The sequence below is a fragment of the Bombina bombina genome, chromosome 8 (assembly GCF_027579735.1).
Source record: "Bombina bombina isolate aBomBom1 chromosome 8, aBomBom1.pri, whole genome shotgun sequence".
NCBI lineage: Eukaryota > Metazoa > Chordata > Amphibia > Anura > Bombinatoridae > Bombina > Bombina bombina.
In genome coordinates, this window is record NC_069506.1 from 106623219 (window position 1) to 106650671 (window position 27453).

A 27453-nucleotide genomic window follows, 5' to 3' on the forward strand; every position below is an offset into this window, starting at 1 on the left:
TTGCTGAGGTAAGTACAGAGGAGCTGCGGGCGTAGGATCGAGGTTCGTGTTTGCTAAAGAAAAGGTAAGTATTTAAAAAAAAACGCTGCAATGTAAATTTTAATGAATAATAGTGCCCCTGTTTTTAATAGTATTTTTAAAAACCAGGCACTTATTCATTCAAATTTACATTCACTTTTAATACTTACCTTAACATACTCTCCATACTCTGGAGAGCACATTAAGGTAAGTATTGTAGCTACAGGAAAAGTTTTTACCTGTAGCTTTGAAACATTTACAGTCAATGAAATAAAAATGAGAAAACAAATAGTGCAGCCAATGAATATTCGGGGAAACGCATTTCACTGAATATTTGGAACAAAAATGTTCTTCCCTGCACATCTCTATTAGAAATCAATACTGATAGATGGGCAAAAAGAATTAAGTTCCAAGACAGAATAAACGGAGCTAATGAAGAGCACAAGTAAGAAGTTAGGAGTTTTGTTTTAAGAGAGAACTGCTCTAGCAAAGGGATTTGTAAGTTGAAGGGAGAACCTTTGAGAATGTCATGCTGTGAGTTTATTAAAGGGACATAAAACCCAACATTTTACCTTTCATGTTTCAGTTAGAGTATAACATTTTAAACAACTTTCTAATTTATTTCTGTTATCACCTTTGCGTCATTTTATTGGTATTCTTTGTTGAAGAAGCAGCAATGCACTACTGGGAGCTAGCTTAACACAGCGATGAGCCAATCACAAAATGCACATATGTGCAGCCACCAATCAACAGTTAGAGCCCAGTAGTGCATTGCTGCTCTTGAGCCTACTTAGAATTGCTGTTCAATAAAGGATACCGAGAGAAAAACACATATTAGATAATAGAAGAAACTTGGAAAGTTGCCCGCTCTAGCTAAATCTTGAAAGTTTAATTTAGACTTTACTGTCCCTTTAAGACATTAATGTTAGAAAAGGAAGGGCTGACTGCATACATTGGAATGCAAAGAGGCTTACAATGCAAGTCTGAGTTTTAATATAAAAAACACTTTTGCCAAGAACTAGATTTGTGCACTTAGTGATAGATCAGACTATTATTTTTTTTTGTGACGGCAAGCACAACTTCACAGGAGAGAGCACAATGTTATCTATATGGCCCACATGAACTAGCAGTCTCCTGTTGTGAAAAGCTAGTAAAAAAGCATGTGATAAGAGTCTGTCTGTAGTGGCTTAGAAACAGGCAGACATTTAGAGGTTTAAATGTTATAAAGTATATTAATATAACAATGTTGGTTGTGCAAAGCTGGGGAATGTGAATTAAAGGTGTTATCTATCTTTTTAAACAATAACATTTTTTTGTAGACTATCCCTTTAAGTGGGAATTTATCACCTTGCAGTGGTGTAATGTACCTGGAACATTCCTCCCCATGGCAGAACATGCTGTGATCGGAGATGTCATTGCAGAAAATGCAGCATGCCTGCAGAAAGAATGGACACATGCAGGAACTGTTAGCACTTTCACTTTGCAAACACTGCTCCACATTTCACTGTTGTCTTCAAACAGAGCTTTGCTCTGGCTGTACTGTGTAAGTTTTCCTAAACACAGTGTGCGCCCAGAGCAAAGTGCTGTTTAAAGAAAACAGTGAAATATGGAGCAGCGCTGCAAAGCAGCACTCCATTTATTGTTGACTGTCTTTCAGGGATTTTTTAAAGATGTGACTTCTGAATGTAATATATTCTTGTGAGCAATGCACCTTTTTATTACTACATTTCTACCTTGTGATGTTAGTCCAAGAAAAAAGAAAACAAATTTATTCTCGAGACATTTTAAAAACAACTGCTGCAATATAGTATTATAAGACTTTAAAAATTGCTTTTCTCTCCAGTTAATCAACACATTGCGATTGAACTGGTGCTTTAATGTAACTTCCTAATTTAAGATTGATTTCAAAATGACCTGCAGAGAATTTTCCACTTACAAAATCTCATCACAGAAAGTGAATAAAAGTTCTGCCTCTCACTCTTGGGGAGAGAAGAAGAGAGAGGGGAGAGGCGCGTAGTGTATCTTTGATTATTTTTCTCTGAAATGTTGACAGCAGAAACTCAAATTAAAATGGAATAATTTGTTATGCATTTCCTCATCATCTTTTGACCCGAAAACCATGAGTGGCGCCATTGAGCGCTTTCAGCACTCAGAGACATTGACTTTAAGGCAGGGGTGTCCAAACTTTGCTCTCCAGAGGTTTTGGAACTACATTTCCATGATGCTCAGCTAGATAAAATGCTGGCTGAGCATCATCGGAAATGTAGTTCCAAAACCTCTGGAGAGCAAAGTTTGGACACCCCTTCTTTAAGGGATCGCCTAAAAACAACCATAATTGGACAGTTTGTGCTAACCAGGAAGGAAGCTTGTTAAACAAGGCACTGTGTGCCGATACTTATAACATTTCATGTAATCAAGATATCAAGGGAATTATGGGAGATCCGCCAGGTACCTCTCTAATCTAATTAAACATAGAATGAATTAATAGAGTAGTGGGTTAAAATATCACTAAAATATCACTAACCCCGTGGAAATTAAAGAAGCTTTCTATGAATTCTATAAAGAGATTTATAAGAAGGAAGAAATAAATAATCAAAATAAATTAAATTTCTGGAATAGTCTTAAAATACCCAAGATATCCAGTCAAGAGCTTGATTCATTAAATGCACCGATCACAGTGGAAGAAGTAACAAAGCAGATCAATGTGGCCAAAATCTCTAAAGCGCCTGGCACTGATCAATTGCCAATGGAACTATACAAAATTCTACTGGAATATGTTCCGGATATTCTGGCGAACCTGTTTAATTCCTATTATATAGAAAATAAGGACTAAAGAAAAAAATGATATTGCGCTTAACTGCCTGTGCCTGAATTAATAAATTTTTTTGAATCAATAAATGTTTTTTTCCTTAGCAATTAATTTAAAGAAGAAAAAGCAGGTCTGATAAGATTTCAAAATGTAGCAATTAAAAAATATAGCAACTATTCAAGACAAAAACTCTGTAACAATAAATACAGTGCAAATATATGCTAATCTGTTAATACATAGGGCTAATAATACTCCTGATCAAAAATAAAACACACTTCACCTTTATACGGTGAAAGGTAATAGTCCGTTAGGGTGAAGGATTTCCAAGATATCCTTTAAAAATTGACAAAAGTACCTTTCAAATGTGTCCGCTATGTATTTGAATGATTCATTTACTGATGTCAGCTGGAAAGTACTTTTCTCCGCTTGTATGACTGGTTTCTCCCGGTGCAGCTTCGGATTAGTCAAAAGGATCCTTATTTGACTCGTTGTATTACCATATAAATGAAAAAAGAAACAGAAGCGCACCAGGGCACGATTCAAGTGAAGATTTATTAATTAAAACACACGCAACTGATAGTGTTGCACTTACGAAATTAAAAAACAATATGAGCCTGTAGATTTAAAAAGTCTTTGAGTGCGCTGGAACAGAGATGACGAACAGTTCCTGTCAGCCGGTCTCGGGAAGTACAAGGCGTTCGGACTGCCCTTTTGTACTACCGCGATGACTGTCCACACACAAGAAGACCAGGAACAATGTCCTATATTCCTCAACGCGTTTCCCCCGAACCTCGGTCGGGCTTTATCAAGAGGTGAATGAGTACTGGTTATTTTGGCGCTCTTCAGCTTTTTAAATGTTCCTGTTAGTTAAACACACCCCTTTTCCAGGGCCTGCCGCGGGTGTGTCATATCCTACCCATTTGATTGGTGGAAAGTCCGTGGCAGAAAAAAGAGGAAACAGTAGTAAATATTCCTTTATACAAAATATTCTATTACAAAAACATAGGGATATAAATTATCTTATCACTAATAGTCTGTCCTTAATTTAAACAGTGAAAAACATAATTCAGTTGGACTGCATTCTAAACGGATTATCCCGAAAACAATGCACGAAAAATAACTCTCATGTGCATCACGCTAACATAGTTAGGCTGCTAAACCTGCATATTAATACTTCAAATATTCAAAATAAACCTATATTATAATATAAATCTTCACAAAATTTCATCAAAATGGTACAATATAATAAAATTAATAAGATACATGTGAATTGATGAATATATATTAAAAACACATATTTATAAAATATATGGTTAAAAATGGCATATAAATAAATAAATAAATAAATGAAAGAAATACCCTAGATTTTTTCATGGAATCTCCATATTGGGCCATAACACTAACAATAGATCTTTAGAATAGTATAACAAAACAGAACAATACCGAATATATAGATAGTTCATTATTATCATATCCATTAAAAACTACATATATGCAGCTATATCTATATCGATATTCAACCCTAATGGTTGTAATGTTTTCAACTTGTAGATCCATTTAGTTTCCAACCTTCTTAAATCAAGTAATCTATTAGGTTTATTTGGTGGAACCCAATCTATCACCTGTACTTTTAGAGACTTTGGATTACTACCATGATGTTCAAGGAAATGTTTTGGTATGCTATGTGTCAACAACTTCTCTTTAATATTATAAATGTGCTCATTGATTCTACGTCTAATTTTCCTTTTGGTGCGGCCTACATAAAGTAGGCCACACCCACAATGCAGTAAATAGACTACATAGGTACAGTCACAGTTTTTCCTACCTATAATATTAAAAATTTCTGTTAATTCTGAATTAGAAAAAGTGGGAGATTTGTCTACATGTGCACACATATTGCACCTCGCTTTACCACATTTGAACGTACCTTGCCAGGTGGTCAACCAATTCTCAGTAGTAGAGATGTTGACACCTCTCTGTTGTTTGATCTCTCTTAATTTGCTAGGTGCTAATATGTTCTTAATGCTTTTACCTAACGGACTATTACCTTTCACCGTATAAAGTTGAAGTGTGTTTTATTTTTGATCAGGAGTATTATTAGCCCTATGTATTAACAGATTAGCATATATTTGAACTGTATTTATTTATTGTTACAGAGTTTTTGTCTTGAATAGTTGCTATATTTTTTAATTGCTACATTTTGAAATCTTATCAGACCTGCTTTTTCTTCTTTATATTAATTGCTAAAGAAAAAAAACATTTGATTCAAAAACATTTATTAATTCAGGCACAGGCAGTTAAGCGCAATATCATTTTTTTCTTTAGTCTTTCGTAAACCTTTATCCTTTGAAATTGCAGCTGACATGTCAGAGCCTATGATTGAACAGATTGAACATATTGATTCTGCTTATACCAATAGTTTTGGAAAAAATGACCTAAGAGAGAAAAGATCTAGACAGTTTAATCTATTGGACACTAACATAGAAGGGGCAAGTCCATGTGAGGAAGATCCCGATAATTTATTTAAAACATTGGAGAAATTGTTATATCAGGATGCGAGGGATTGGCGGGATTTAATCCTGCTAGCACCAAAAGGAAAATTAGACGTAGAATCAATGAGCACATTTATAATATTAAAGAGAAGTTGTTGACACATAGCATACCAAAACATTTCCTTGAACATCATGGTAGTAATCCAAAGTCTCTAAAAGTACAGGTGATAGATTGGGTTCCACCAAATAAACCTAATAGATTACTTGATTTAAGAAGGTTGAAAACTAAATGGATCTACAAGTTGAAAACATTACAACCATTAGGGTTGAATATCGATATAGATATAGCTGCATAGATGTAGTTTTTAATGGATATGATAATAATGAACTATCTATATATTCGGTATTGTTCTGTTTTGTTATACTATTCTAAAGATCTATTGTTAGTGTTATGGCCCAATATGGAGATTCCATGAAAAATCTAGGGTATTTCTTTAATTTATTTATTTATATGCCATTTTTAACCATATATTTTATAAATATGTGTTTTTAATATATATTCATCAATTCACATGTATCTTATTAATTTTATTATATTGTACCATTTTGATGAAATTTTGTGAAGATTTATATTATAATATAGGTTTATTTCGAATATTTGAAGTATTAATATGCAGGTTTAGCAGCCTAACTATGTTAGCGTGATGCACATGAGAGTTATTTTTCGTGCATTGTTTTCGGGATATTCCGTTTAGAATGCAGTCCAACTGAATTATGTTTTTCAATGTTTAAATTAAGGACAGACTATTAGTGATAAGATAATTTATATCCCTATGTTTTTGTAATCGAATATTTTGTATAAAGGAATATTTACTACTGTTTCCTCTTTTTTCTGCCACGGACTTTCCACCAATCAAACGGGTAGGATATGACACACCCGCGGCAGGCCCTGGAAAAGGGGTGTGTTTAACTAACAGGAACATTTAAAAAGCTGAAGAGCGCCAAAATAACCAGTACTCATTCACCTCTTGATAAAGCCCGACCGAGGTTCGGGGGAAACGCGTCGAGGAATATAGGACATTGTTCCTGGTCTTCTTGTGTGTGGACAGTCATCGCGGTAGTACAAAAGGGCAGTCCGGACGCCTTGTACTTACCGAGACCGGCTGACAGGAACTGTTCGTCATCTCTGTTCCAGCGCACTCAAAGACTTTTTAAATCTACAGGCTCATATTGTTTTTAAATCTCGTAAGTGCAACACTATCAGTTGCGTGTGTGTTTTAATTAATAAATCTTCACTTGAATCGTGCCCTGGTGCGCTTCTGTTTCTTTTTTCTTTTATATAGAAAATAAGGAACCATCTAGATACTTTTCAGCATCTTTAATTACCCTCATACCGAAAAAGAATAAAGATCCAGAAAATATGGCGGCATACAGGCCCATATCACTATTAAATTGTGATTATAAGATTTTTACGTCAATTTTAGCAAATAGACTGAAAAGCTGTATTGGAAATCTGGTCCATGCGGATCAAGTAGGTTTTATGCCAGGTAGAAATGTGTCCAAAATCATACGTCGAGTCTTGACAGTCTTAGACTTTTTCTGGTCAGAAAATAAGGGTAAAACTTGCCGAGAAAGATCTAACATGGCCCTAGTGGCGATCGATGCCGAAAAGGCCTTTGACCTCATTAATTGGGATCATCTATTTTGTTCCTTAGCAACTTTTGGATTTAAGGGTAACTTCTGTCGTGAGTGAGCTCGTCTCAGGTGCAGTAATAAAGAGGTCCAGACCAGATATTTATCAAACAAGGGCTCACCTCAGAAGAGGTAATCTTTATTACACTGTTGCAACAGTGTCCCAGCACAAAAAACAGCAACGCAAGACTAACACATTTTCATATACATGCATTTTTATACTATTACAGTTCCTTACAAAGCAGAGAGCTAATTGGCTGATAATGATTGGCCAATAAATCTCACATGATTAGTGGTTACTAGGAAAGGGGAAGAAAAACAGGTCCTCTATGTTAAAATTTGGGAGATATGTTTTCTTGGAATGTGAAAAGAGGCTAGCTGGCTAATTGGATTGAGAAGTTGATACTGCACAGAGAAGCCTTGGATTTTACCTTGAGTTTCAGATATTTAGAAAACTTTGTATGGGAGAAGCCATAACTTTAAGATGTACTGATATATACTTTTTAGGCTAAAAGCAAGTTGTTAAAGATACATCATTTATTAGGTCAGGAGTGAATTGCTGGAAAATACAGAAGTAATATATCTGCAGTTTCAGAGAAGAGTTCAGTAAAAGAAAAGGAAAAGTTTGGTTAAACATATAAAATAATGAAAATAGAATAAGCAGCTCATAACATTCCCCCCTTTGATCGCAAACGTCAAAGTGCTGCGATCACAAAAATTCAATGTGACTCATGGCGGTTTGACAATTACAATCACAATGCTATTAGTACATGGGTGCTCGCGTCCAAGATGGTTCACAGGACTACAAGAGGGTAAGCAAAAACAAGGTAGGAGTGAAGTTATTAGGTAGTAGGCAATTCCGCTATTACCGGACGCTAGTCGCCATCGGGTGGAGTAGACAACTACCTAAACATTCCTATGCTGTAAATGTGTGTGTGGCATGACATATGTGTGTGGCATGACATAGTGCAGAAACATCCCCTCCCATATTTATTAACAACAATTAACAATCCCCATCATTCTTGCAGAGTTGATGGCGAATAGTGGGTTGTCAGGCAGTATCATGGCATGTTTGGGAGGTGAAGGAATTCTGCACCTGTGAAGGAAATATAGAGAGTGTAAGTATAAGGTAATGCAATATGAAAGCAAAATAAAACAATACAGAAAGACAATGAAGAAATAGAAACCACCAGGGAGGGAAAAAGGAGTGGGTTATGGGTATACAGGCTACGACCGGGGTGGCCATCAAGGTAGATGATGGTCCATGGTCTCTCCGTGGCCAGTTTCCCAATGTAGGAAAGTTCTAGACGATCCTAGGGACGTAGTGCATCCTGCATAGGGATAAGACAGGGAATTTTAGGGCACAGCTGGTGGGTAGGCAATAACATTGTAAGATCAAGAGGTCAAAAGAGACATAGAGTAGGAGAGAAGTAGGTGAACTCAGAAGAAATCAGGGTCAAGAGAGATCTCAACATGGTGGGGAGATTCAAAACGGATAGAGGGAAACAAGTATTTGGGAGAAGAATGAGACACAGTTAAAACATTCTTGCATGTAGATATTAAACCAGGTACACATTGTATACATCAACACATCAGGATAAGGCATACTATAATAACAATGCCATACAGAAAAAGGTAGCGTAACCATCCCAAATTAGGTAGCCAATCAAAGAGATGGTCAAAAATACCTCCAAGGCCAAATTTGTCATCAATCACATCTTGGACATCCTGGGATAGGGACCTAATAACTGTGAGATGGTGACTCAAATTAAGTGATTGATCAGTAACATAGGTACAACATTCTTTTCTCACAAGACTACACCCCCCCCTCCCCTCCTTGGGAAGCCAGGAGGTAATCAAGGGCCATCCTATTCTGCAATGCTAGTTGTCTAAGCTGCTTCAACTCTTGGGCCACACTCTGAACAACTCCTGCACTCTCATTCATGAAGGTCTGTAGTGTCACAGATAACATGATGATGTCCTGATGATTCAGGTAGACACCAACGGCCGGGAGGATAGCTCGACCAGTTGAATCTCCAGCATACTGTTGGACAAGGGCGGCAGCAAGCTTCCAGATTCACGTTTATTGCGAATTGGGCCCAAGGGCAGCGTGGGGACAACACAGATGGCTGGGGTTACCACACCCAGGAAGCAGATGGCTGTAGAGTTACCAGGGAGGACTGACACCGCTGTCTGTCCACATATCAATACAACCCAGGGGGTGGTCTGCTGAGGAAAGATTGTACAAGGGATGGGGAAACAAAAGTACAATTGGGGCCCTGGAGGAAACAAAAAAGTGCAGTGAGATTATAATTCACAGTTAGGATCATACCAGAGGAATTTACCAGCCGGAAATGAGTGCCATTACTGGAGATTACATACTCACATAGGGAGGCACCCAACCGCACCGTACCTTGGCCAATTTCCCTGCAGATAGTACCATATGAGGTGCCTCCCAAAGAGATAAAATTACCTGATAGGTTGAACAATGGTGTACCTGGAGGAATAAAAGTAGACAAATCAAAGGTAAACAAATCAACATTAATACCCATAAGAGGAATACCCCCTTATGATGAGTGGGAATGCGAGCACAAATATAACAATTGCCCTCGGTGTGATTGGCTATAGTTTGGAGTAGGACAACATGTGAGTTTAGTCCCCATTCACCTAAAGAATAGTTCTCTGTGGACAATTGGGCATTAGGTAAATTATCATTATGGGGGAAAGAATCATGGGGGTAAATAGGGGTTGTGGCAATTGTAGTTACAGGGGAACGTCAAGCAAGAAGGGGTCACTTTCATTTCTCAGCTACCCACTTCATAATTTTCAAACCACATTCACTAGTGGGGCTATGCAAATAGACTGGATAACAAACCCCTTAGGACCTTTAAATACGAACTTTGAGTATAATTACTTGTTGAGGGCAGCTAGTAGTAGGAGGAAAAACTGCCACAGATACAAGGTTACCAGAACAAGAGTATTTAGTAAAGGGGTTAGGACAAGCACACTGACCAGAAGACACATATTGGGAAATAGAGTAAGAGAGCATGGTCAAAAGTGTGACACAAAACAAAGGAGACATATTGAGGTGTGTTACTCAAGATATCAACAGAGGAGTGAGACAATGAAAATAAGAGTTAGAAAGACAGATCTTTCAGTTTCACTCATTCAGCTAGTGAGATTTCACTATTTCTGGTTAGTCTGAGTTTCAAACCCAGAAGGGTCTGAATTAACCAATCGTCATCAGGGGTCTTGGTTACCCCTTCTTCAGAGGCCTTGGTTGCCCCAGCTTCTTCTTTCTTTGGCTTGTTGCTGGCTGCTTCTTTTTCTGGGCTGTATCTTTTACACATAGAGTAGTGGATCCAAGAGTCGACCTCAGCAACTTTGATAGCTTTTGGAGTAGTCGGCAAAACCAGGAAGGGACCTTTCCAGAGAGGCTGCAGTGGTTTTTTTTGATAGGTCTGGACTAAAATGAAGTCACCTGACTGGAAGGGATGTGCAGTCATGTCCAATGGCAAAGACTGAGAGAGAGACATGTCTGGAGAGAATGTCTGCAGTTGCAAAAGATAAGCAGTTAGTTATACATCACCTACTGCAAGGTCAGGCAGGTGTAAGGTGTTGGCACTATACAAAGGAGGTGGCCTACCAAACAATAGTTCATATGGTGAGAGCTTGAGGGTCCCCCTATGGTTTGTGTGAGTACCAAACAGTGCTAGGGGCAAAGCATCTACCCATTTAAGGCTTACTTGAGAACAAATTTTTGCAATAGTCTGTTTTAGGGTCTGGTTCTTTCTTTCCACTTGGCCTGATCTTTCTGGATGCCAAGGGGTATGACGATGCCAAGTAAAGCCTAAGGCTAATGTCAGTTGCTGAATAATATTACTTGTGAAATGTGTTCCTCTGTTAGATTCAATTACTCTGGGAGGCCAAACCTGGGTATGAGTTCTTTTAGCATTCACTTGGCAACTTCTTGGACTTTCACAGTTCTTGTAGGAAAGGCCTCGACCCATCCAGTAAGTTGGTCCACTATCACAAGTAAATGTTTGAAACCCCTACAGGGAGGTATGTCAGAAAAGTCAATTTGTAAACATTCAAAAGTATCAAATGCCCATGGGCATCCGCCTGGTGGGCCTTTAGGTTCTCCCCTTGGATTGAATTGAGCACGTCTCACAATTCAATGCAACCCATTTTGCAGCTTGATGGGGGGGGGGGCGCAAACCACTGTCTGTTAAGGGTTTCAGCAAGTTGTGCGGTACCTCAGTGTGTTTGGTTATGCAGAAAGGATAGCATAAGAGAGAGGTGTGGTTGAGGTAGAGCAGGGTATCCATCTGGAGTGGACCAGATATCAAAAGTCACAGGTAACACCAAGAATAGTCCAGAGGTGAACAGTTTGTTCAGGAAGAGAAGTGTAAAGAGAGACAATGTAGTGTAAATGGCAGAGAAGCTGCATGCTAAGCAATTTGATCAGCATAACTATTACAAAGTGAAATGGGTTCCTGTGAGTGGGTGTGTGCTTTGCAATGCATGACAGAGATGGAAGTGGGTAAATGGATTGAGTCAAGGAATGCAGAAACTTGTGGTGCATTGGAAATTTGGGTACCAGCAGAAGTTAGAAAACCCCTTAATTTCCATAATTGACCAGTGGCATATACAATCCCTAAAGAATATTTACTATCAGTGTAAATGTTTACTGACCTGTCCTTTGAGAGCTGACAAGCAAGTGTGAGTGCATGTAGCTCAGCCGCTTGGGCACTGTAGTGAGATGGGAGGGGCTCGGCCTCTATAACAGAATCTGTCATGACTACAGCAGAAACATTCACCATCCTCAAACTTCCATCACAGAACAGTGTCCAATCCAGGCTAGGTAGAGGCACATCAGAGAGGCTATCCCTTAGTTTGGAGGAAAAGAGAGATACAGATAAACAGTCATAGTGTGGGGTACTATCATCAGGCAGAGGTAACAAAGTTGCTGGGTTGAGAGAGGTACAGTGGATTCTAGTGATATTAGAAGGTACAAGAAGCAATGTCTCATACCCAGTGAGACGTTGGCTTTAAAAAAAAAAGTTGTGTATTTGTCTGACTAATAGGTGTACTGCGTGTGGCACATAAATGTGTAAAGAATGTCCCTGTACAAGCTCCTTTCCTCTATTTTCGCATTTGAAATAGCTTATTTAGTCTGTGGTATACCCACCTATAGTAAAAATTTTATACTGGAGTCTCATCTATCAATCAGCCTAAGTAAACAAGCCAGTAAAAGAAACCACACTCACAGGGGTGCAGGATAGTTAAAGGGACAGTTTACCCAAATTAAGAATAATTTTTAATTGAAACTGCTTGACATAGTTAAATATACTAGTGCTGAGCATACAATAAACCTTATTTTCTTTCGCTGTAAATGTTTTTTTTTTTTAAATCTCAGATTTTATATCAGTTTGCCTATACCCCTTTAAATATTTTTTTTCCTGCCTTCTGTGCATAGCACTTGCTCCACCCCCTGACTCGGTGTTGAGCAGTGAGCAGTTTTTTTTTTAGAGCTTGAATACATTCAGGTCAGTGATATCTCTCAGTTTGCAACTTATTTGAAGAGGGAAAAAAAAAGTTTGCAACATGCAATTCCACTCCTGTATTAGAACAGACTTTTACACAGACCTGTATGTATTCAACTCAGAAGTCAAATCCACATCGGTATGAAGCCTCAATCAGCTGGAAAGCAAATGTAACTCTTTTTTTTTTTTCACTGCTAGTCTCACAGATTTTATATTATCTATATATACAAGGAAAGGTTTGCACAAGGTGATTATGTACGCAAACTATTGTAAAACAAACTAAAGAAAAAAAAAAAATAGAGAAAATCATCCAGGTCTTATGCAATTATTATGCTCCCGGAGAAAGTGTGGGGAGTGATATTTTAATTTATTTTGTTAGCTGCCGATTGTGTGTGCACATTGGAGGTTTACTGTCATTAGCATATCATTTACTAAAGCACTTTGATTGGCCATGGGGCGGGGTAATAGAGCATTGCAGCACTGCCCTTTTATCAGGGCATTCCAGGGACATTTAGCTGAACTGCAAATAAGAAGATAAAAAAATGTAAAAACAATATATATATTTTACAAACTACTACATTTTATGTATTATCTCCTTTACTTGTTAATCCAGTGTTATTGCTGTTCATGAACTCATGAACTGGCCCTTTAAGTAACAAAATGACAATTTTCCATTGCTCTGTCTAAGCACTGAGCTCCGGTTTTACAGACAAATATAAGATAACGAACACAATGAGATATGCTTATTATCTAAAATTCAACCCATTGCAATCAACTGTGTTTTGGAAGCATAAAACCAGCTACTTCATATATATACAAATAAACTTGCAAATGCAATTTCTCCTATATTTTATACTATGCAGCTTGTATAACAAGTCATTGAAAATACATTAATATAAAAACAATTTTACAGTGTACTGTCCCCATAAGGGCTGACCATTTATCATGTATATTACATATTCAACCTTATTGTCCTATTTACCATTAAAACTCCACCTCCCAACTGCATCACAACCTGCATATACTTAAATATTTATTGCAAAAGAAACAGACCCAAATACATACATCTAATGACACACAGTCCATAATACAGCAAAGAAGCAGAACTCCAATGGCAAACAAGACAAGTTTTTTTACCTTATTTTCTTTTCCACAAACATACTTAACCCATTAATCATATACAAGAAAAGCTCTCATATTTACTAGAGCGTGACAAAAATGACACACACCATCGCACTTTCAAAGTCTTTAGTTACTTCACTTGCATATTTTATATGCCTCAAACAGATGGAAACACATTAAATCTCTTATCAGCCCATACATAAAACAAATATCACTTAAAACTAAAAAAATGCTATTATTGGCGCACAAAATTAAGAACATACATATGACTTTAAAACCAAGTTACAGCAATTACAAGCAAATCCTTACGTCATCAAATTTCTTAGCTAAGAATCCCTGATACACACACAGCTCCAGCCTGCATCAAACATCAAGGCCAGCTTTCTTTTGCAGCGATTGTACACAAAAATTCTTATCAACTCGCATACCTCAAATATTTCACTCCCAGCATTTATTCTAAAGCAATGTTAACATACATGAAACTTTTAGTAATACAGAAAAACACATTTTCATTTGGGTTTTGACGTCAGCAACCCTACTATTCTCAAACAGATAATAGTAGTCCATCTGGTCAGGGCATATATCAACCAGAAGATTGCGGAGGGCAATTAATTTAGGGAGCTCAAAGGACCCAAATCTCGGCCACCTTAATTCAGGATCAAGGCTGAGAGTATAGGAAACGCAGAGCTCTGTGCACAAAGTATAAATTCTATTTTTTTTATAACCAAGCAGTACTGAGTTTTCCCTAATTTGCATATACTTTAACAAGGGGAGAGTCTTTGTCTACTTTAGACAACCGGGATCCCATTATTATATCACTGTTCCTTAAAGTGAATGTAAATTTTGATGACAAAGTGCCCAGTCTACAAAAATTAGACCAAAAACAGGGGCACTTTAATTCCTCAAAATCCACACCTCACTTTAATCCCTAATCAAGTCCCTGCAGTTACCGGACGGACACTTCCTCAACGTCCCTGCCTAGCGGGAGAGATTAGCACTATAGTCTCAAATCACAATATGTCTTGGATCACTATTTCTGCCTCTGTAAAATCCCTACCACCTGAAACTTTATTTTATAGTGGGCTGGCACCCTAATGGTGTTTAACTGCCAGACAGATGTCCCACTGAATTTAATAGTGATCCAGTATATAAAACAAAAACAGGGTAAAAGACCCACAACATATATTACACGTACATGAACACAAAAGACAAGAAGACACTCACAGACTTGTCCAAGGGGTAGATTGTGTCCATTGTTTGTGGTCTGTTCCTCAGGACGTACTCCCTTATCGCCCCCCCCGGGACTCCCTGGCCAACAAGACAAAACCTCCCACAGGTAAGCTATAGACCTGAATCAGATGGGTGCGCGCAGATGTTGGTTCCCAGCCAGGGAGGCACGGAAAGGTCTACCTGAAGCACGTCCCACCAGAGTCGCCAAGTTACTGTCGTGAGTGAGCTCGTCTCAGGTGCAGTAATAAAGAGGTCCAGACCAGATATTTATCAAACAAGGGCTCACCTCAGAAGAGGTAATCTTTATTACACTGTTGCAACAGTGTCCCAGCACAAAAAACAGCAACGCAAGACTAACACATTTTCATATACATGCATTTTTATACTATTACAGTTCCTTACAAAGCAGAGAGCTAATTGGCTGATAATGATTGGCCAATAAATCTCACATGATTAGTGGTTACTAGGAAAAGGAAAAAAAAACAGGTCCTCTATGTTAAAATTTGGGAGATATGTTTTCTTGGAATGTGACCAGAGGCTAGCTGGCTAATTGGATTGAGAAATTGATACTGCACAGAGAAGCCTTGGATTTTACCTTGAGTTTCAGATATTTAGAAAACTTTGTATGGGAGAAGCCATAACTTTAAGATGTACTGATATATACTTTTTAGGCTAAAAGCAAGTTGTTAAAGATACATCATTTATTAGGTCAGGAGTGAATTGCTGGAAAATACAGAAGTAATATATCTGCAGTTTCAGAGAAGAGTTCAGTAAAAGAAAAGGAAAAGTTTGGTTAAACATATAAAATAATGAAAATAGAATAAGCAGCTCATAACACTTCTTAACAATGATCCATACAATTTACCAAAACCCAATCTCTAATCTATTAATAAATTCTGAACCCTCTCCAGATATTATTCTAGGTAAAGGCACACAACAGGGCTGCCCGCTCTCACCCCTTTTGTTTAATTTGGCGTTAGAGCCTTTTGCGGTGAAATTAAGGCAATATTTACCAGGGATAATGACTGGTAAAAGTAAAACCGTTCTCACTCTATATGCGGATGATTTACTTCTATTCATGAATGAATCAGATCTATCCATACAACACTTTTTGACCCTAGCTAAACAATTTGGGTCCTTCGCGGGCTATAGGATCAACCCAGAAAAATCCGAAATTTTATGGTTTACTCAAAATGACACTCCACCAGGTAGATACCCCTTTAAATTGGTAGACTCTATAAATTATCTAGGGATCAAAATTCATAAAGACCCCAACATATGGTATGATTTGAATTTTACACCTTATTTTTCCAAATATAAACAAGAGTTGGACAGGTGGATGTCGCTTCCAATTTCGCTATCTGCGCGAGTTGCCATGGTTAAGACTCTTTTTTTTTCCCTCAGCTTCTTTACTTACTTCAAAATTTGCCGCTTCTGATTAAAAGTAAAGATGTGACCTTATTTAACAACCTCACAGCAGGGTTCTTATGGAACCAAAAATGCAGACGGATATCCGTACAAAATCTGACTTTACATACAAACATGGGAGGCCTGGCGCTTCCAAATCTTAAATACTATAACTTAGCTATATTAAGTAAACACATTTTAGACTGGATCACGGAAACAGAGTATTCAACCAATTTACACCTGGAAACGGAAGTTGTGACTCCATTCATACTGAGAGCCCTAATCCATCTGGATAAGAGGGAGCTACCTAAACGGCTGGTTAAGATGGGGACTCTGCTGAATCCTATCCTGGCCTGGCAAAAGCTATGTGATGAGCTAAAAAATAATTGGAAATCCTCTAAATATCTGCCCATTCGAGGTAACCCTAAATTTCCAGCTGGAATTTCTTCCAGGATTTTTAAAGTATGGTTCAATAAAGGATTACAGGATGTGATCCAAATCAGGGATAATAGGCTAGATATGGCTAAGTCATTCTCGGATCTTCAGAGTGAATTTGGGATCCATAAACATAGTTTCTATGCATACTTGCAATTGAGACATATGTATGAAGAACTGTGGCAGGATAACAAAACTGACTGGAAATTTGGAGATATTAATACAGTAATCAATATTTACAGACAAGGTATTAGGTCTATTTCTCTTTTGTATAATCTACTGATTCAGAAAGCCGGCGAGGCCCGTCTTGAAGTTTTAGTTGAGAAATGGAAAATATACTTTCCCCAGCTTACTTCGGTAGAAATTGAGGACAGTTTCAGAAGAATAGGGAAAACTACTACTATAATATCCTGGAGAGAATCACACTGCAAACTTCTTAACTTGATATACGTTACCCCCGCACATCTTAAAAAATAGTATCCTCTTGACAATAATGTTTGCTTGAAATGTGGTAATTTGAATGCAGATATTATGCACTGCTTCTGGAATTGTCCGATAATTTATCAGTTTTGGAATAAGATAAATTTCTGGTTATCCCTCAGTTTAGAAGTCCCATATAAGATAGGCCCATTAGAGGTCTTCTTTCTGTGTAAACCTTTGGAAAATAAGTATCACAAGACAATTAACACAACTATACTGGCTGCTCATAATGCAATTTTATTAAACTGGAAATCTAATAGATCTATATCTTTTCAAAAATATAAATCGGTGGTGGCCAATATAATTATTATAGAACAATACTCCAGTGATTTATTTATAGAAGGGAATCTGGAGAAATATCTTCAAAAATGGTTGGGTATAATAAAATCCTATCCCCCCTCAATCCAAGATCTATTAATTTCTGGTATAAAGAAAACATTTTGACACCCTGGTGCAGTTAGGCAGCTTACCATCTGAATGGGCGTAAACTTGCCACCCTAGAGTACGGCAAGTCACAACATACCCTGGAACGTGGAACGAGGATGGGGGTGGGAGATTTGGAGGGATTCTTTCTTTTCCTTTTTTTTTCTTTTTTTTTTTTCTCTCATCTTGTTTTAACTTGTTTTGTTTAGTTTGATTTGGGGGGGCTGTTAAACATAAGAATAAAAATCCACCAACATCAATTTAAAGCCAATGCAAAACTGGAAATAAAAGAAGGGAGGAGAGAGAAAAAGAGAAAAATTGTAGAATAGAAGAGATTGTATTCAGTGTGGGGCAATGGTTATTGCCGGTATACTGTATATCTTATTTTTAATTTTTATTTTCTCTTTTTCCTTTTTTTTTTTTTCCTTTTTTTTTTTTTTTTTTGAAGAAATTTAATGTATCCATCTCTTGCTAGGCAAAGTATAATCATATATCCAGATAATTAAGCTGATACATATAGGTATATATATATATACATATATATATATATATATATATATATATTTTTTTTTTTTTGTGCAATTGGATATAGTATTTGTTAAGTTTTGTTTCGAATTACCCTGCGTGGTAAGATTAATATATGCATGTAACACAATCCTTTTCTGTTGCAGATAATGTCTGGATAATTTGTTGGTTTATAAATAAATAATAAAAAATTAAAAAAAAAAATGGAATAATTTGTTATGCATTTCCTCATCATCTTTTGACCCGAAAACCATGAGTGGCGCCATTGAGCGCTTTCAGCACTCAGAGACATTGACTTTAAGGGATCGACTAAAAACAACCATAATTGGACAGTTTGTGCTAACCAGGAAGGAAGCTTGTTAAACAAGGCACTGTGTGCCGATACTTATAACATTTCATGTAATCAGGAAAACTTTGGAAAAAAATTTATATTTTTGTAGAATGTTCAATAAAGATCTTTGGGGGGGGGAGTTCTGCCTCTGGGCATTCACTTAGCAATTGCCTTGCTCTAACATTGTATTCGTACCTTTTCATTTTTAGGAATACACCATTGTGAAGAAGAATTCTACCTGTAAAACCATTCCCCAACTGAATGGAGAGGTGAGTGCTGCTGCAAAATGCAATATTATATCCAGTACAGGATACGTTGACTATATTCTAACTAAGCACTGTGTAGCTTTCTTGTGTTCTGTTTATTAACATCTACAGGTAGAAACCCCTTTATCCAAACTGCTTGGTGGCGGGAAAGGTTTACATTTGGGAATAGTTTGGATTTTGGAATATTTACATCTTTTAAAATGCAACAGTATAGAGGGGGGACGAAACCAAGTGTAAATAACATCTTATGTAATTTAGTCAATATCTACATGTCACAATACAGCTTATACATGTAACCTAAAGCTAGTTTTATATCTTTTTTTAATACGTCTGTGTGCATAGTTCCCTCAGATACACTGTAATCAGAAAGGTAATATTTGTTATTTTAAAGGGACATGAAACCCACTTTTTTCTTTAATAATTCAGAGAGAGGCTTCAATTTTTTAATTTGCTACCATTATCTAATTTGTTTAGTTCTCTTTGTTGAAAAGAATACCTAGGTAAGCTGAGGATCTGCTAATTGGTGGCTGTACATATATGCATCATGTTATTGGCTCAATAATAAGGAGAAAACAAGAAGTGCAACTCCTAGTGCAGATCAGTAGGGTATTTTTAAACCCGTATGGGGAACCCAGGGCATAAGGGTACTCGTAATAGGTTAAGCACCCAGTGGTGCAAATGAAACACACTGGACAATTGTAGTGGCCCAGTTCACCTAACCATTCAATTCCCAGGTGTATAGGTTCCAAGTGGTCTTTAGTATGGCAAAAAGAGACTCAAAAAGTGCTAGATTCAATAAAAGTTAATTTAAGGATTAAAAAGTACAAAAAATAAAATACAATGGTTAAAACCAACAGTATTAATTGGTACGCGTTTCTCGGCATCTACCGCGCCGTTTCCTCAGGCATATATTCTATAGGATAAAATTGTATAACTAAAGTGCTAAAAAGTACACTATCACCCATAAACTACCTATTAACCGCTAAACCGAGGCCCTAATCTGTCGCTCCGGACATCGCTGCCACTATAATAAACATATTAACCCCTAAACCACCGCACTCCCGCCTCGCAAACACTAGTTAAATATTATTTACCCCTAATCTGCCGCCCCTAACATCTCCGCCACCTACCTACATTTATTAACCCATAATCTGCCGCCCCCAACGTTGCCGCCACTATACTAAATTTATTAACCCCTAAACCTAAGTCTAACCCTAACACCCACTAACTTAAATATAATTAAAATAAATCTAAATAAAACTTACTATCATTAACTAAATAATTCCTATTTAAAACTAAATACTTACCTGTAAAATAAGCCCTAAGCTTGCTACAATATAACTAATAGTTACATTGTAGCTAGCTTAGGGTTTATTTTTATTTTACAGGCAAGTTTGTATTTATTTTAACTAGGTAGAATATTATTATTAACTATTTACTAACTACCTAGTTAAAATAAATACAAATTTACCTGTAAAATAAAACCCAACCTGCCTTACACTACAACCTAACATTACACTACAATTAAATTAATTAAATACAATTACCTAAATTACCAAAAAAAAACACTAAATCACACAAAATAAAAAACAAATGATCAGATATTTCAACTAATTACACCTAATCTAATAGCCCTATCAAAATAAAAAAACGCCCCCCCCCCCAAAAAAAAACAAAAAAAACCTAGCCTAAACTAAACTACCTATAGCCCTTAAAAGGGCCTTTTGCGGGGCATTGCCCCAAAGAAATCAGCTCTTTTACCTGTAAAAAAAATAATACAAACAACCCACCAACAGTAAAACCCACCACCCACACAACCAAACCCCTCAAATAAAATCCTATCTAAAAAAAAAAACTAAGCTCCCCATTGCCCTGAAAAGGGCATTTGTATGGGCATTGCCCTTAAAAGGGCATTTAGCTATTTTTCTGCCCAAACCCTAAGCTACAAATAAAACCCACCCAATAAACCCTTAAAAAAAACCTAACACTAACCCCTGAAGATCCACTTACAGTTTTTGAAGACCGACATCCATCCTCAACGAAGCAGGGAGAAATCTTCATCCAAGCGGCAAGAAGTGGTCCTCCAGACGGGCAGAAGATTTCATCCAGACAGCATCTTCTATATTCATCCTTCCGACGCGGAGCGGCTCCATCTTCAAGACATCCGGCGTGGAGCATCCTCTTCTTTCCACGGCTCTTCCAGAATGAATTCTCCTTTAAATGACATCATCCACGATGGCGTCCCTTGAATTCTGATTGGCTGGAAAAAAAAAGGTGAAAAAATCCTATTGGCTGTTCCAATCAGCCAATAGAATGCGAGCTCAATCCTATTGGCTGATCGGATCAGCCAATAGGATTGACGCTCAATCCTTTTGGCTGATTGCATCAGCCAATAGGATTTTTTCACCTTTAATTCCGATTGGCTGATAGAATTCTATCAGCCAATCGGAATTAAAGGGACGCCATCTTGGATGACATTTAAAGGAACCTTCATTCGTCGTTAGTCGTCGGAAGAAGAGGATGCTCCATGCCGGATGTCTTGAAGATGGACCCGCTCCTCGCCGGATGAATGAAGATAGAAGATGCTGTCTGGATGAAGACTTCTGCCAGTCTGGAGGACCACTTCTGCCGACTTGGATGAAGACTTCTCCCGGCTTCGTTGAGGACTTCTTGCCGCTTCGCTGAGGACTTCTCCCGGCTTCGTTTAGGATGGATGTCCGGTCTTCAAAACTGTAAGTGGATCTTTGGGGGTTAGTGTTAGTTTTTTTTTTAAGGGTTTATTGGGTGGGTTTTAGATTAGGGTTTGGGCAGCAATAGAGCTAAATGCCCTTTTAAGGGCAATGCCCATCCAAATGCCCTTTTCAGGGCAATGGGGAGCTTAGGTTTTTTAGGTAGGATTTTATTTGGGGGGTTGGTTGTGTGGGTGGTGGGTTTTACTGTTGGGGGATACAGGTAAAAGAGCTGATTTCTTTGGGGCAATGCCCCGCAAAAGGCCATTTTAAGGGCTATTGGTAGTTTAGTTTAGGCTAGGATTTTGTTTTTGTTTTGGGGCGACTTTTTTATTTTGATAGGGCTATTAGATTCGGTGTAATTAGTTTAAATATCTGATAATTTGTTTTTTATTTTGTGTAATTTAGTGTTTTTTTGTGGTAATTTAGGTAATTATAGTGTAAGGCAGGTTAGGTTTTATTTTACAGGTAAATTTGTATTTATTTTAACTAGGTAGTTAGTAAATAGCTAATAACTATTTAGTAACTATTCTACCTAGTTAAAATAAATACAAACTTTCTTGTAAAATAAAAATAAACCCTAAGCTAGCTACAATGTAACTATTAGTTATATTGTAGCTAGCTTAGGGTTTATTTTACAGGTAAGTATTTAGTTTTAAATAGGAATAATTTAGGTAATGATAGGAATTTTTATTTAGATTTATTTTAATTATATTTAAGTTAGGGGGTGTTAGGGTTAGACTTAGGTTTAGGGGTTAATAAATTTAGTATAGTGGCGGCAATGTTGGGGGCGGCAGATTAGGGGTTAATAAATTTAGGCAGGTTGCGGCGACATTGGGGGTGGGAGTTTAGGGGTTAATAAGTATACTGTAGGTGTCGGCAACGTTGGGGGCTGCAGATTAGGGGTTAATAAGTATAATGTAGGTGTCGGCGATGTCGGGGGCGGCAGATTAGGAGTTAATAAGTGTGTTGATTAGGGGTGTTTAGACTCGGGGTTCATGTTAGGGTGTTAGGTGTAAACATAAATTTAGTTTCCCCATAGGAATCAATGGGGCTGCGTTACGGAGCTTTACGCTGCTTTATTGCAGGTGTTAGGCTTTTTTTAAGCCAGCTCTCCCCATTGATGTCTATGGGGAAATGGTGCACGAGCACGTAAAACCAGCTCACCGCTGACTTAAGCAGCGCTGGTATTGGAGTGCGGTATGGAGCACGATTTTGCTCTACGCTCACTTCTTGCCTAATAACGCCGGGTTTATGAAAACCTGTAATACCAGCGCTGTAGGTAAGTGAGCGGTGACAATAACGTGCAAGTTAGCACCGCACCCCTCATAACGCAAAACTTGTAATCTAGCCGTTAGGAATTACAATTATGATATGTTGTATTTCTAATGGTATTACCTGTGAACGTGTAGCTTCTTCTTAAAGGGACACTCAAGTAAAAATAAACTTTTATGATTCAGATAGAACATGCAGTTTTAAGACACTGTCTAATTTACTTTGATTATCAAATTTTGCACAGTCTTTTTATATTCACACATTCTGGGGAACAAGATCCTACTAAGCATGTGCTCAAGCTCACAGGGTATACGTATACTAGTCTGTGATTGGCTGATGTCTGCCGCATGATACAGGGGGCTGGAAAATGGGAGAAAAAAATAAATTTGTCAGAAAAAAAAATCTACTGCTTATTCGAAATTCTTGATGTAATCGTACTGCATTGAGTGATCCTTTAAGGCTTGTGTGTGGCTTTCTTTCATATAATCTACACTTGGCTACTGTAGGTTATTGTACAGGTAAATTAAATATCTATTGTTAATATGTGATATATATTTCATGCCTATGGGCCTCCCTAAAACCATTTTGGTGCCTTAATTTGTGCTGCCTGTAACCTATAATATGATAGCTTTCCTTATGTATTGCTATGTGAATGTATATAATATATGGTGATCTGCATAATGAATGATCTGACAAAAAATATCATTGTCTGGTATAACAATTTTCTCTTTAACCCCTTATGGACTGAGGTTTTTCCCAGTTTATGTTCTTAAACAACACAGACAGTTTTTGCATTTCACATAAGTTATTTAGTTGAAATTATTTTTATTGCAAATCATATAAAAAGATTACATCACAGATTAGTCATGTAGGTACAATCTCTTGCCCATCCCACCACTTCAAGAAGAGATTTTCAGTTCCTTGCTTAATAGGCTTGGGTTCATGTGATGCCAGAATGAAAAGAAAAGAAAATAGCATTTTCACTTAGATTCAATCAAAATAGTCTGTATTCCTATATGTCCATAGGTATCAATGTAGCGTTCAACAGAAAAGAGGAGTGGATAACTTCTTAAGAAGAAAAAATATAGACTTTGTGACAATACCCCTATCCTCCTCTCCCATTAGCTCTCAAATACATAGATTGAATCCCTTTTCTCCCAATTACAACTAATAACAATAAATACTAAACAACCAAACAAAAATAAACTTTAACTGTAACTTGCCTGTCTCAGCCGTCCACCCGCTGCAAATCCAGGGGGGGAGCCCCCCCATGTTGTACATGGGTCTTTCATAAACAGTCGGTGTCTTATGTCCCCTTGTAGCTATTATTTACTTTCTAAGTTCAATAATGTTTGTGTACTATTGCCCTTCTACTATTGTATATTAATATCCTTTCAGAATCCAGTAATTCCATATCTTTAAGAACTGGTCATGGTTCCCTTGTATAAAAGAGGCTGATTCAGCCATCTTATGTGTAGCTTTAATTTTCTCAAAAATTTCTCCCCATGTGGGGGTCCCAGTCTTCCAGTATCTGGCCATACATATCCTGGTGGCTGTGCATAAGGTGCGTATGAATGTGTTTATAGCTTTGTTAAAGGGTTTGATGTGTTCATTTAAAAGTGCTTGGGACATTGTCAAGTGTATATTTTCTGACAGGACCTCACTCAGTAATGTAGATAGCTTATACCATATCTGCTGTATCTGTGGGCACTCCCACCACATATGTATATATGTCCCCGTCGCTGTACACCCTCTATAGCAATGCTTGTTGCCCCTCTGATTATAGTGTGATGTGATTATTGGGGTGAGATACCACCTGAAGGTGGTCTTAATGCAGTTCTCTTTGAAATCTGCGCTAATCAGCCCCTTCCCTGCTGTATAAAAGGTTTCTTCCCATTCCTCTTTGGTCTGGACCTTGTTCGTGTCCATTTCCCATTTTTCCATTAACGAAGTCTTAGAACTGTTTGTAGCCTTCTGTATAGAGATATATATGTGAGAAATAAGTTTTTTGTGTCTAATACTCGAACTGGAATAACGTTCTAGTATTGTCGGATTTTGAGTGGTAATGCGAGACATAGTTTTGGTAGTGGCTGATGCTACTTGTAAGTATAGAAACCAGTGCAGCTTTTCTGGGAGTATTTTCTCCTGTATTTGTTGAAATGTAGCCATTTTGCCTTTATGTAAGAAGTCTGCCACCCTATAAAGCCCCTTGTTTTCCCATTTACCTATCTGTCCGTGAAAATCTTGAGGCAGAAGAGTCCTAATTGGCCTTTTCACTGAGTCTAACGGTAGTAAACGTAGAGAGGTGGATAGCGAACTCCATAGTGCCATCATCTCTCCCGTTACTATGGAGGTTTGTGGTTTTCTAGAGGTGTATCCTGTCTGCTCCCAAAGGATATCATCTGAGTGTTTGTATCCTGCTATTAGTGTCTCTATTTGGACCCATCTGACATCACTTGGTTTTTTACCGAATAGGGTGGTCTGCGCTAATCTTGCCGCTTGGTAGTAGTTTATTAAATTTGGGACCCCTACTCCTCCTAATTGCCTATGTCGCAGTAATGTTTGGGAAGGTATTCTAGCCTTTTTATTGCCTCTAATAAAGCCAATCAAGTCGGTTTGCAGTCTGTTTAGATCCACTAATGGGATTTTAATCGGTAAGGTCCTAAACATATATAAAAGTCTTGGGAGAGTGTTCATTTTAATGGCTGATAGTCGGCCATACCACGAAAAACTTCCGGCCTTCCAGGATTTTATCTCCTGTCTGTTTGTCTTGTATAGTGGGACATAGTTCAGTTTATATAGCTCTGTGATATCACTTGAGATTTTAATTCCTAGATACTTCAGGGCTTCTTTTACCCATTTAAATGCGAAGTTAGTGTCGATTAATTTTTTTGTGTGGTTTGGAAGTGCGATAGGTAGTGCCTCGCTCTTATCTAAGTTGATTTTATAACCGGAGATGTCAGAGTAGTTTTGGAGTATTTGATATAGGTGTGGGAGAGATGTCAGCGGTTTAGTCAGGGTGAGGAGGACATCGTCGGCAAACAAAGATATTTTGAATTCCTCACTCCCCAACCTGACTCCGTGTACCTCAGGGTCTAGACGGATTCTCGCTGCCAGCGGTTCTATACAGAGCGCGAACAGGAGTGGGGACAGGGGACAACCCTGCCTTGTACCGTTTCGTATATTAATAAGCTTAGATTGATAGCCTGCCGCTCTGATGTTCGCTGTGGGGTGCGAGTATAAGCTCCTAATAGCTTGTATAAATGGGCCCCGAAATCCTAGTCGGTCCAAAACCTCAAACATGAAGTCCCAGTCTATTCTGTCGAACGCCTTCTCTGCATCCAGAGAAAGGACCAGAGAAGGCGTTCGTGTTTTGTGCAAGTAGTCCACCAGGGAGATCATACGTCTAGTATTATCAGGGGCCTCTCTATCTAGGATAAATCCCACCTGATCTGGGTGGACCAGACCAGGTAAGTGTACTTTAAGCCTGTTTGCTAGAATTTTCGTAAATATCTTTATATCTTGGTTGATTAATGATATAGGTCTATAACTCTGACACAGCTTTGGATTCCGACCTGGCTTAGGGATCACCACTATCTTAGCTTGTAGGATTTCCTTTGGGATTTCCTTGCCTTGTAAGATGTCATTACAAAGTGACACCACATGTGGGATTAAGGTGGATTTAAAAAGTTGATAATATTCTCCTGGAAACCCATCAGGACCTGCCGCCTTTCCAGGCTTCAGTTCCTTGATAGCGTTGAGTACCTCCCTGGTGGACACCGCCGCATTCAGTTCATCCCTGACCCTACTGTCTATAGGTTTAAGTTTTGCATCATCTAGGAATTTGTGCGTCAATTGCTTAGTGTGGTCATTGTGGGTCGTTTTTTTCCCGTCATATAAATGTGCGTAATATTGGGCAAAGCTGTCCGCTATCTCCTGAGGGTTTGAAGTGTATGTGCCATCCGATTTCTGTAGTTGTGGTATGGTAAAGGATTTAGTCTTCTCCCTGAGTTTATGTGCTAAGTATCTGTCGGGTTTGTTAGCATAGAGGAAGTATTGTGCTTTCAGTCTGAGTGCTGCTCTAACAGCCGCTTTGTTCATAATAGTTGCCAATTCTGTTCTTTTAGTCTGTAGCTTCTGAAAGACATCAGTCTCTAGGTTCTGTTGATGTAGTTTAGTGAGCGTGTCTATCTGAGTCTGGAGAGAGTCAATCTGTTGTCTGTTCGTCTTGGAGAGGATTGCTTTTTCTTTAATGAGTAAGCCACGGATAAAGGGTTTGTGGGCTGCCCAGGGGTTAATTGGATTGGAGGTGGATCCCTTATTCATTTCCCAAAATTCAGATAGCGCCTGGGTAATGGATTTGCATACATTTGGGTTTTGTAAGACATAAGGGTCATAAGTCCAAGAGCGTGCAGTACTAACATAGAATGTCTCTTTGATAGTTATTTGGACTATGGAATGATCCGACCAAGCGCATGCATGTATTTTGGAGGATAACAAATCTGGAATCCATACCTGACTCAAGTAGATATAGTCTAATTTGGAGTAAGACTTGTGTGCATGGGAGTAATAGGTGTAGTCTGTGGTTTTGCCATATAGCGTGTCCCAAGAATCTATTAAGTTATGTGAGGAGAGGGTTTCCTTAATCTTTTTAATCAATGAATTGTGCCTTA

The 27453-nt window shown here is 37.9% G+C and overlaps 1 protein-coding gene across 1 annotated transcript in view; it reads left to right on the forward strand.

The window, feature by feature from the left end:
- Window positions 1-27453, forward strand: part of LOC128638509 (zinc finger protein 37A) — a 155577-nt gene that overhangs the window by 12899 nt on the left and 115225 nt on the right. Inside the window, exon 3 of the mRNA XM_053690507.1 lies at window positions 18720-18779. Within this exon, the coding sequence (XP_053546482.1) occupies window positions 18720-18779 (60 nt within the window). The remainder of the gene's footprint in view (window positions 1-18719; window positions 18780-27453) is intronic.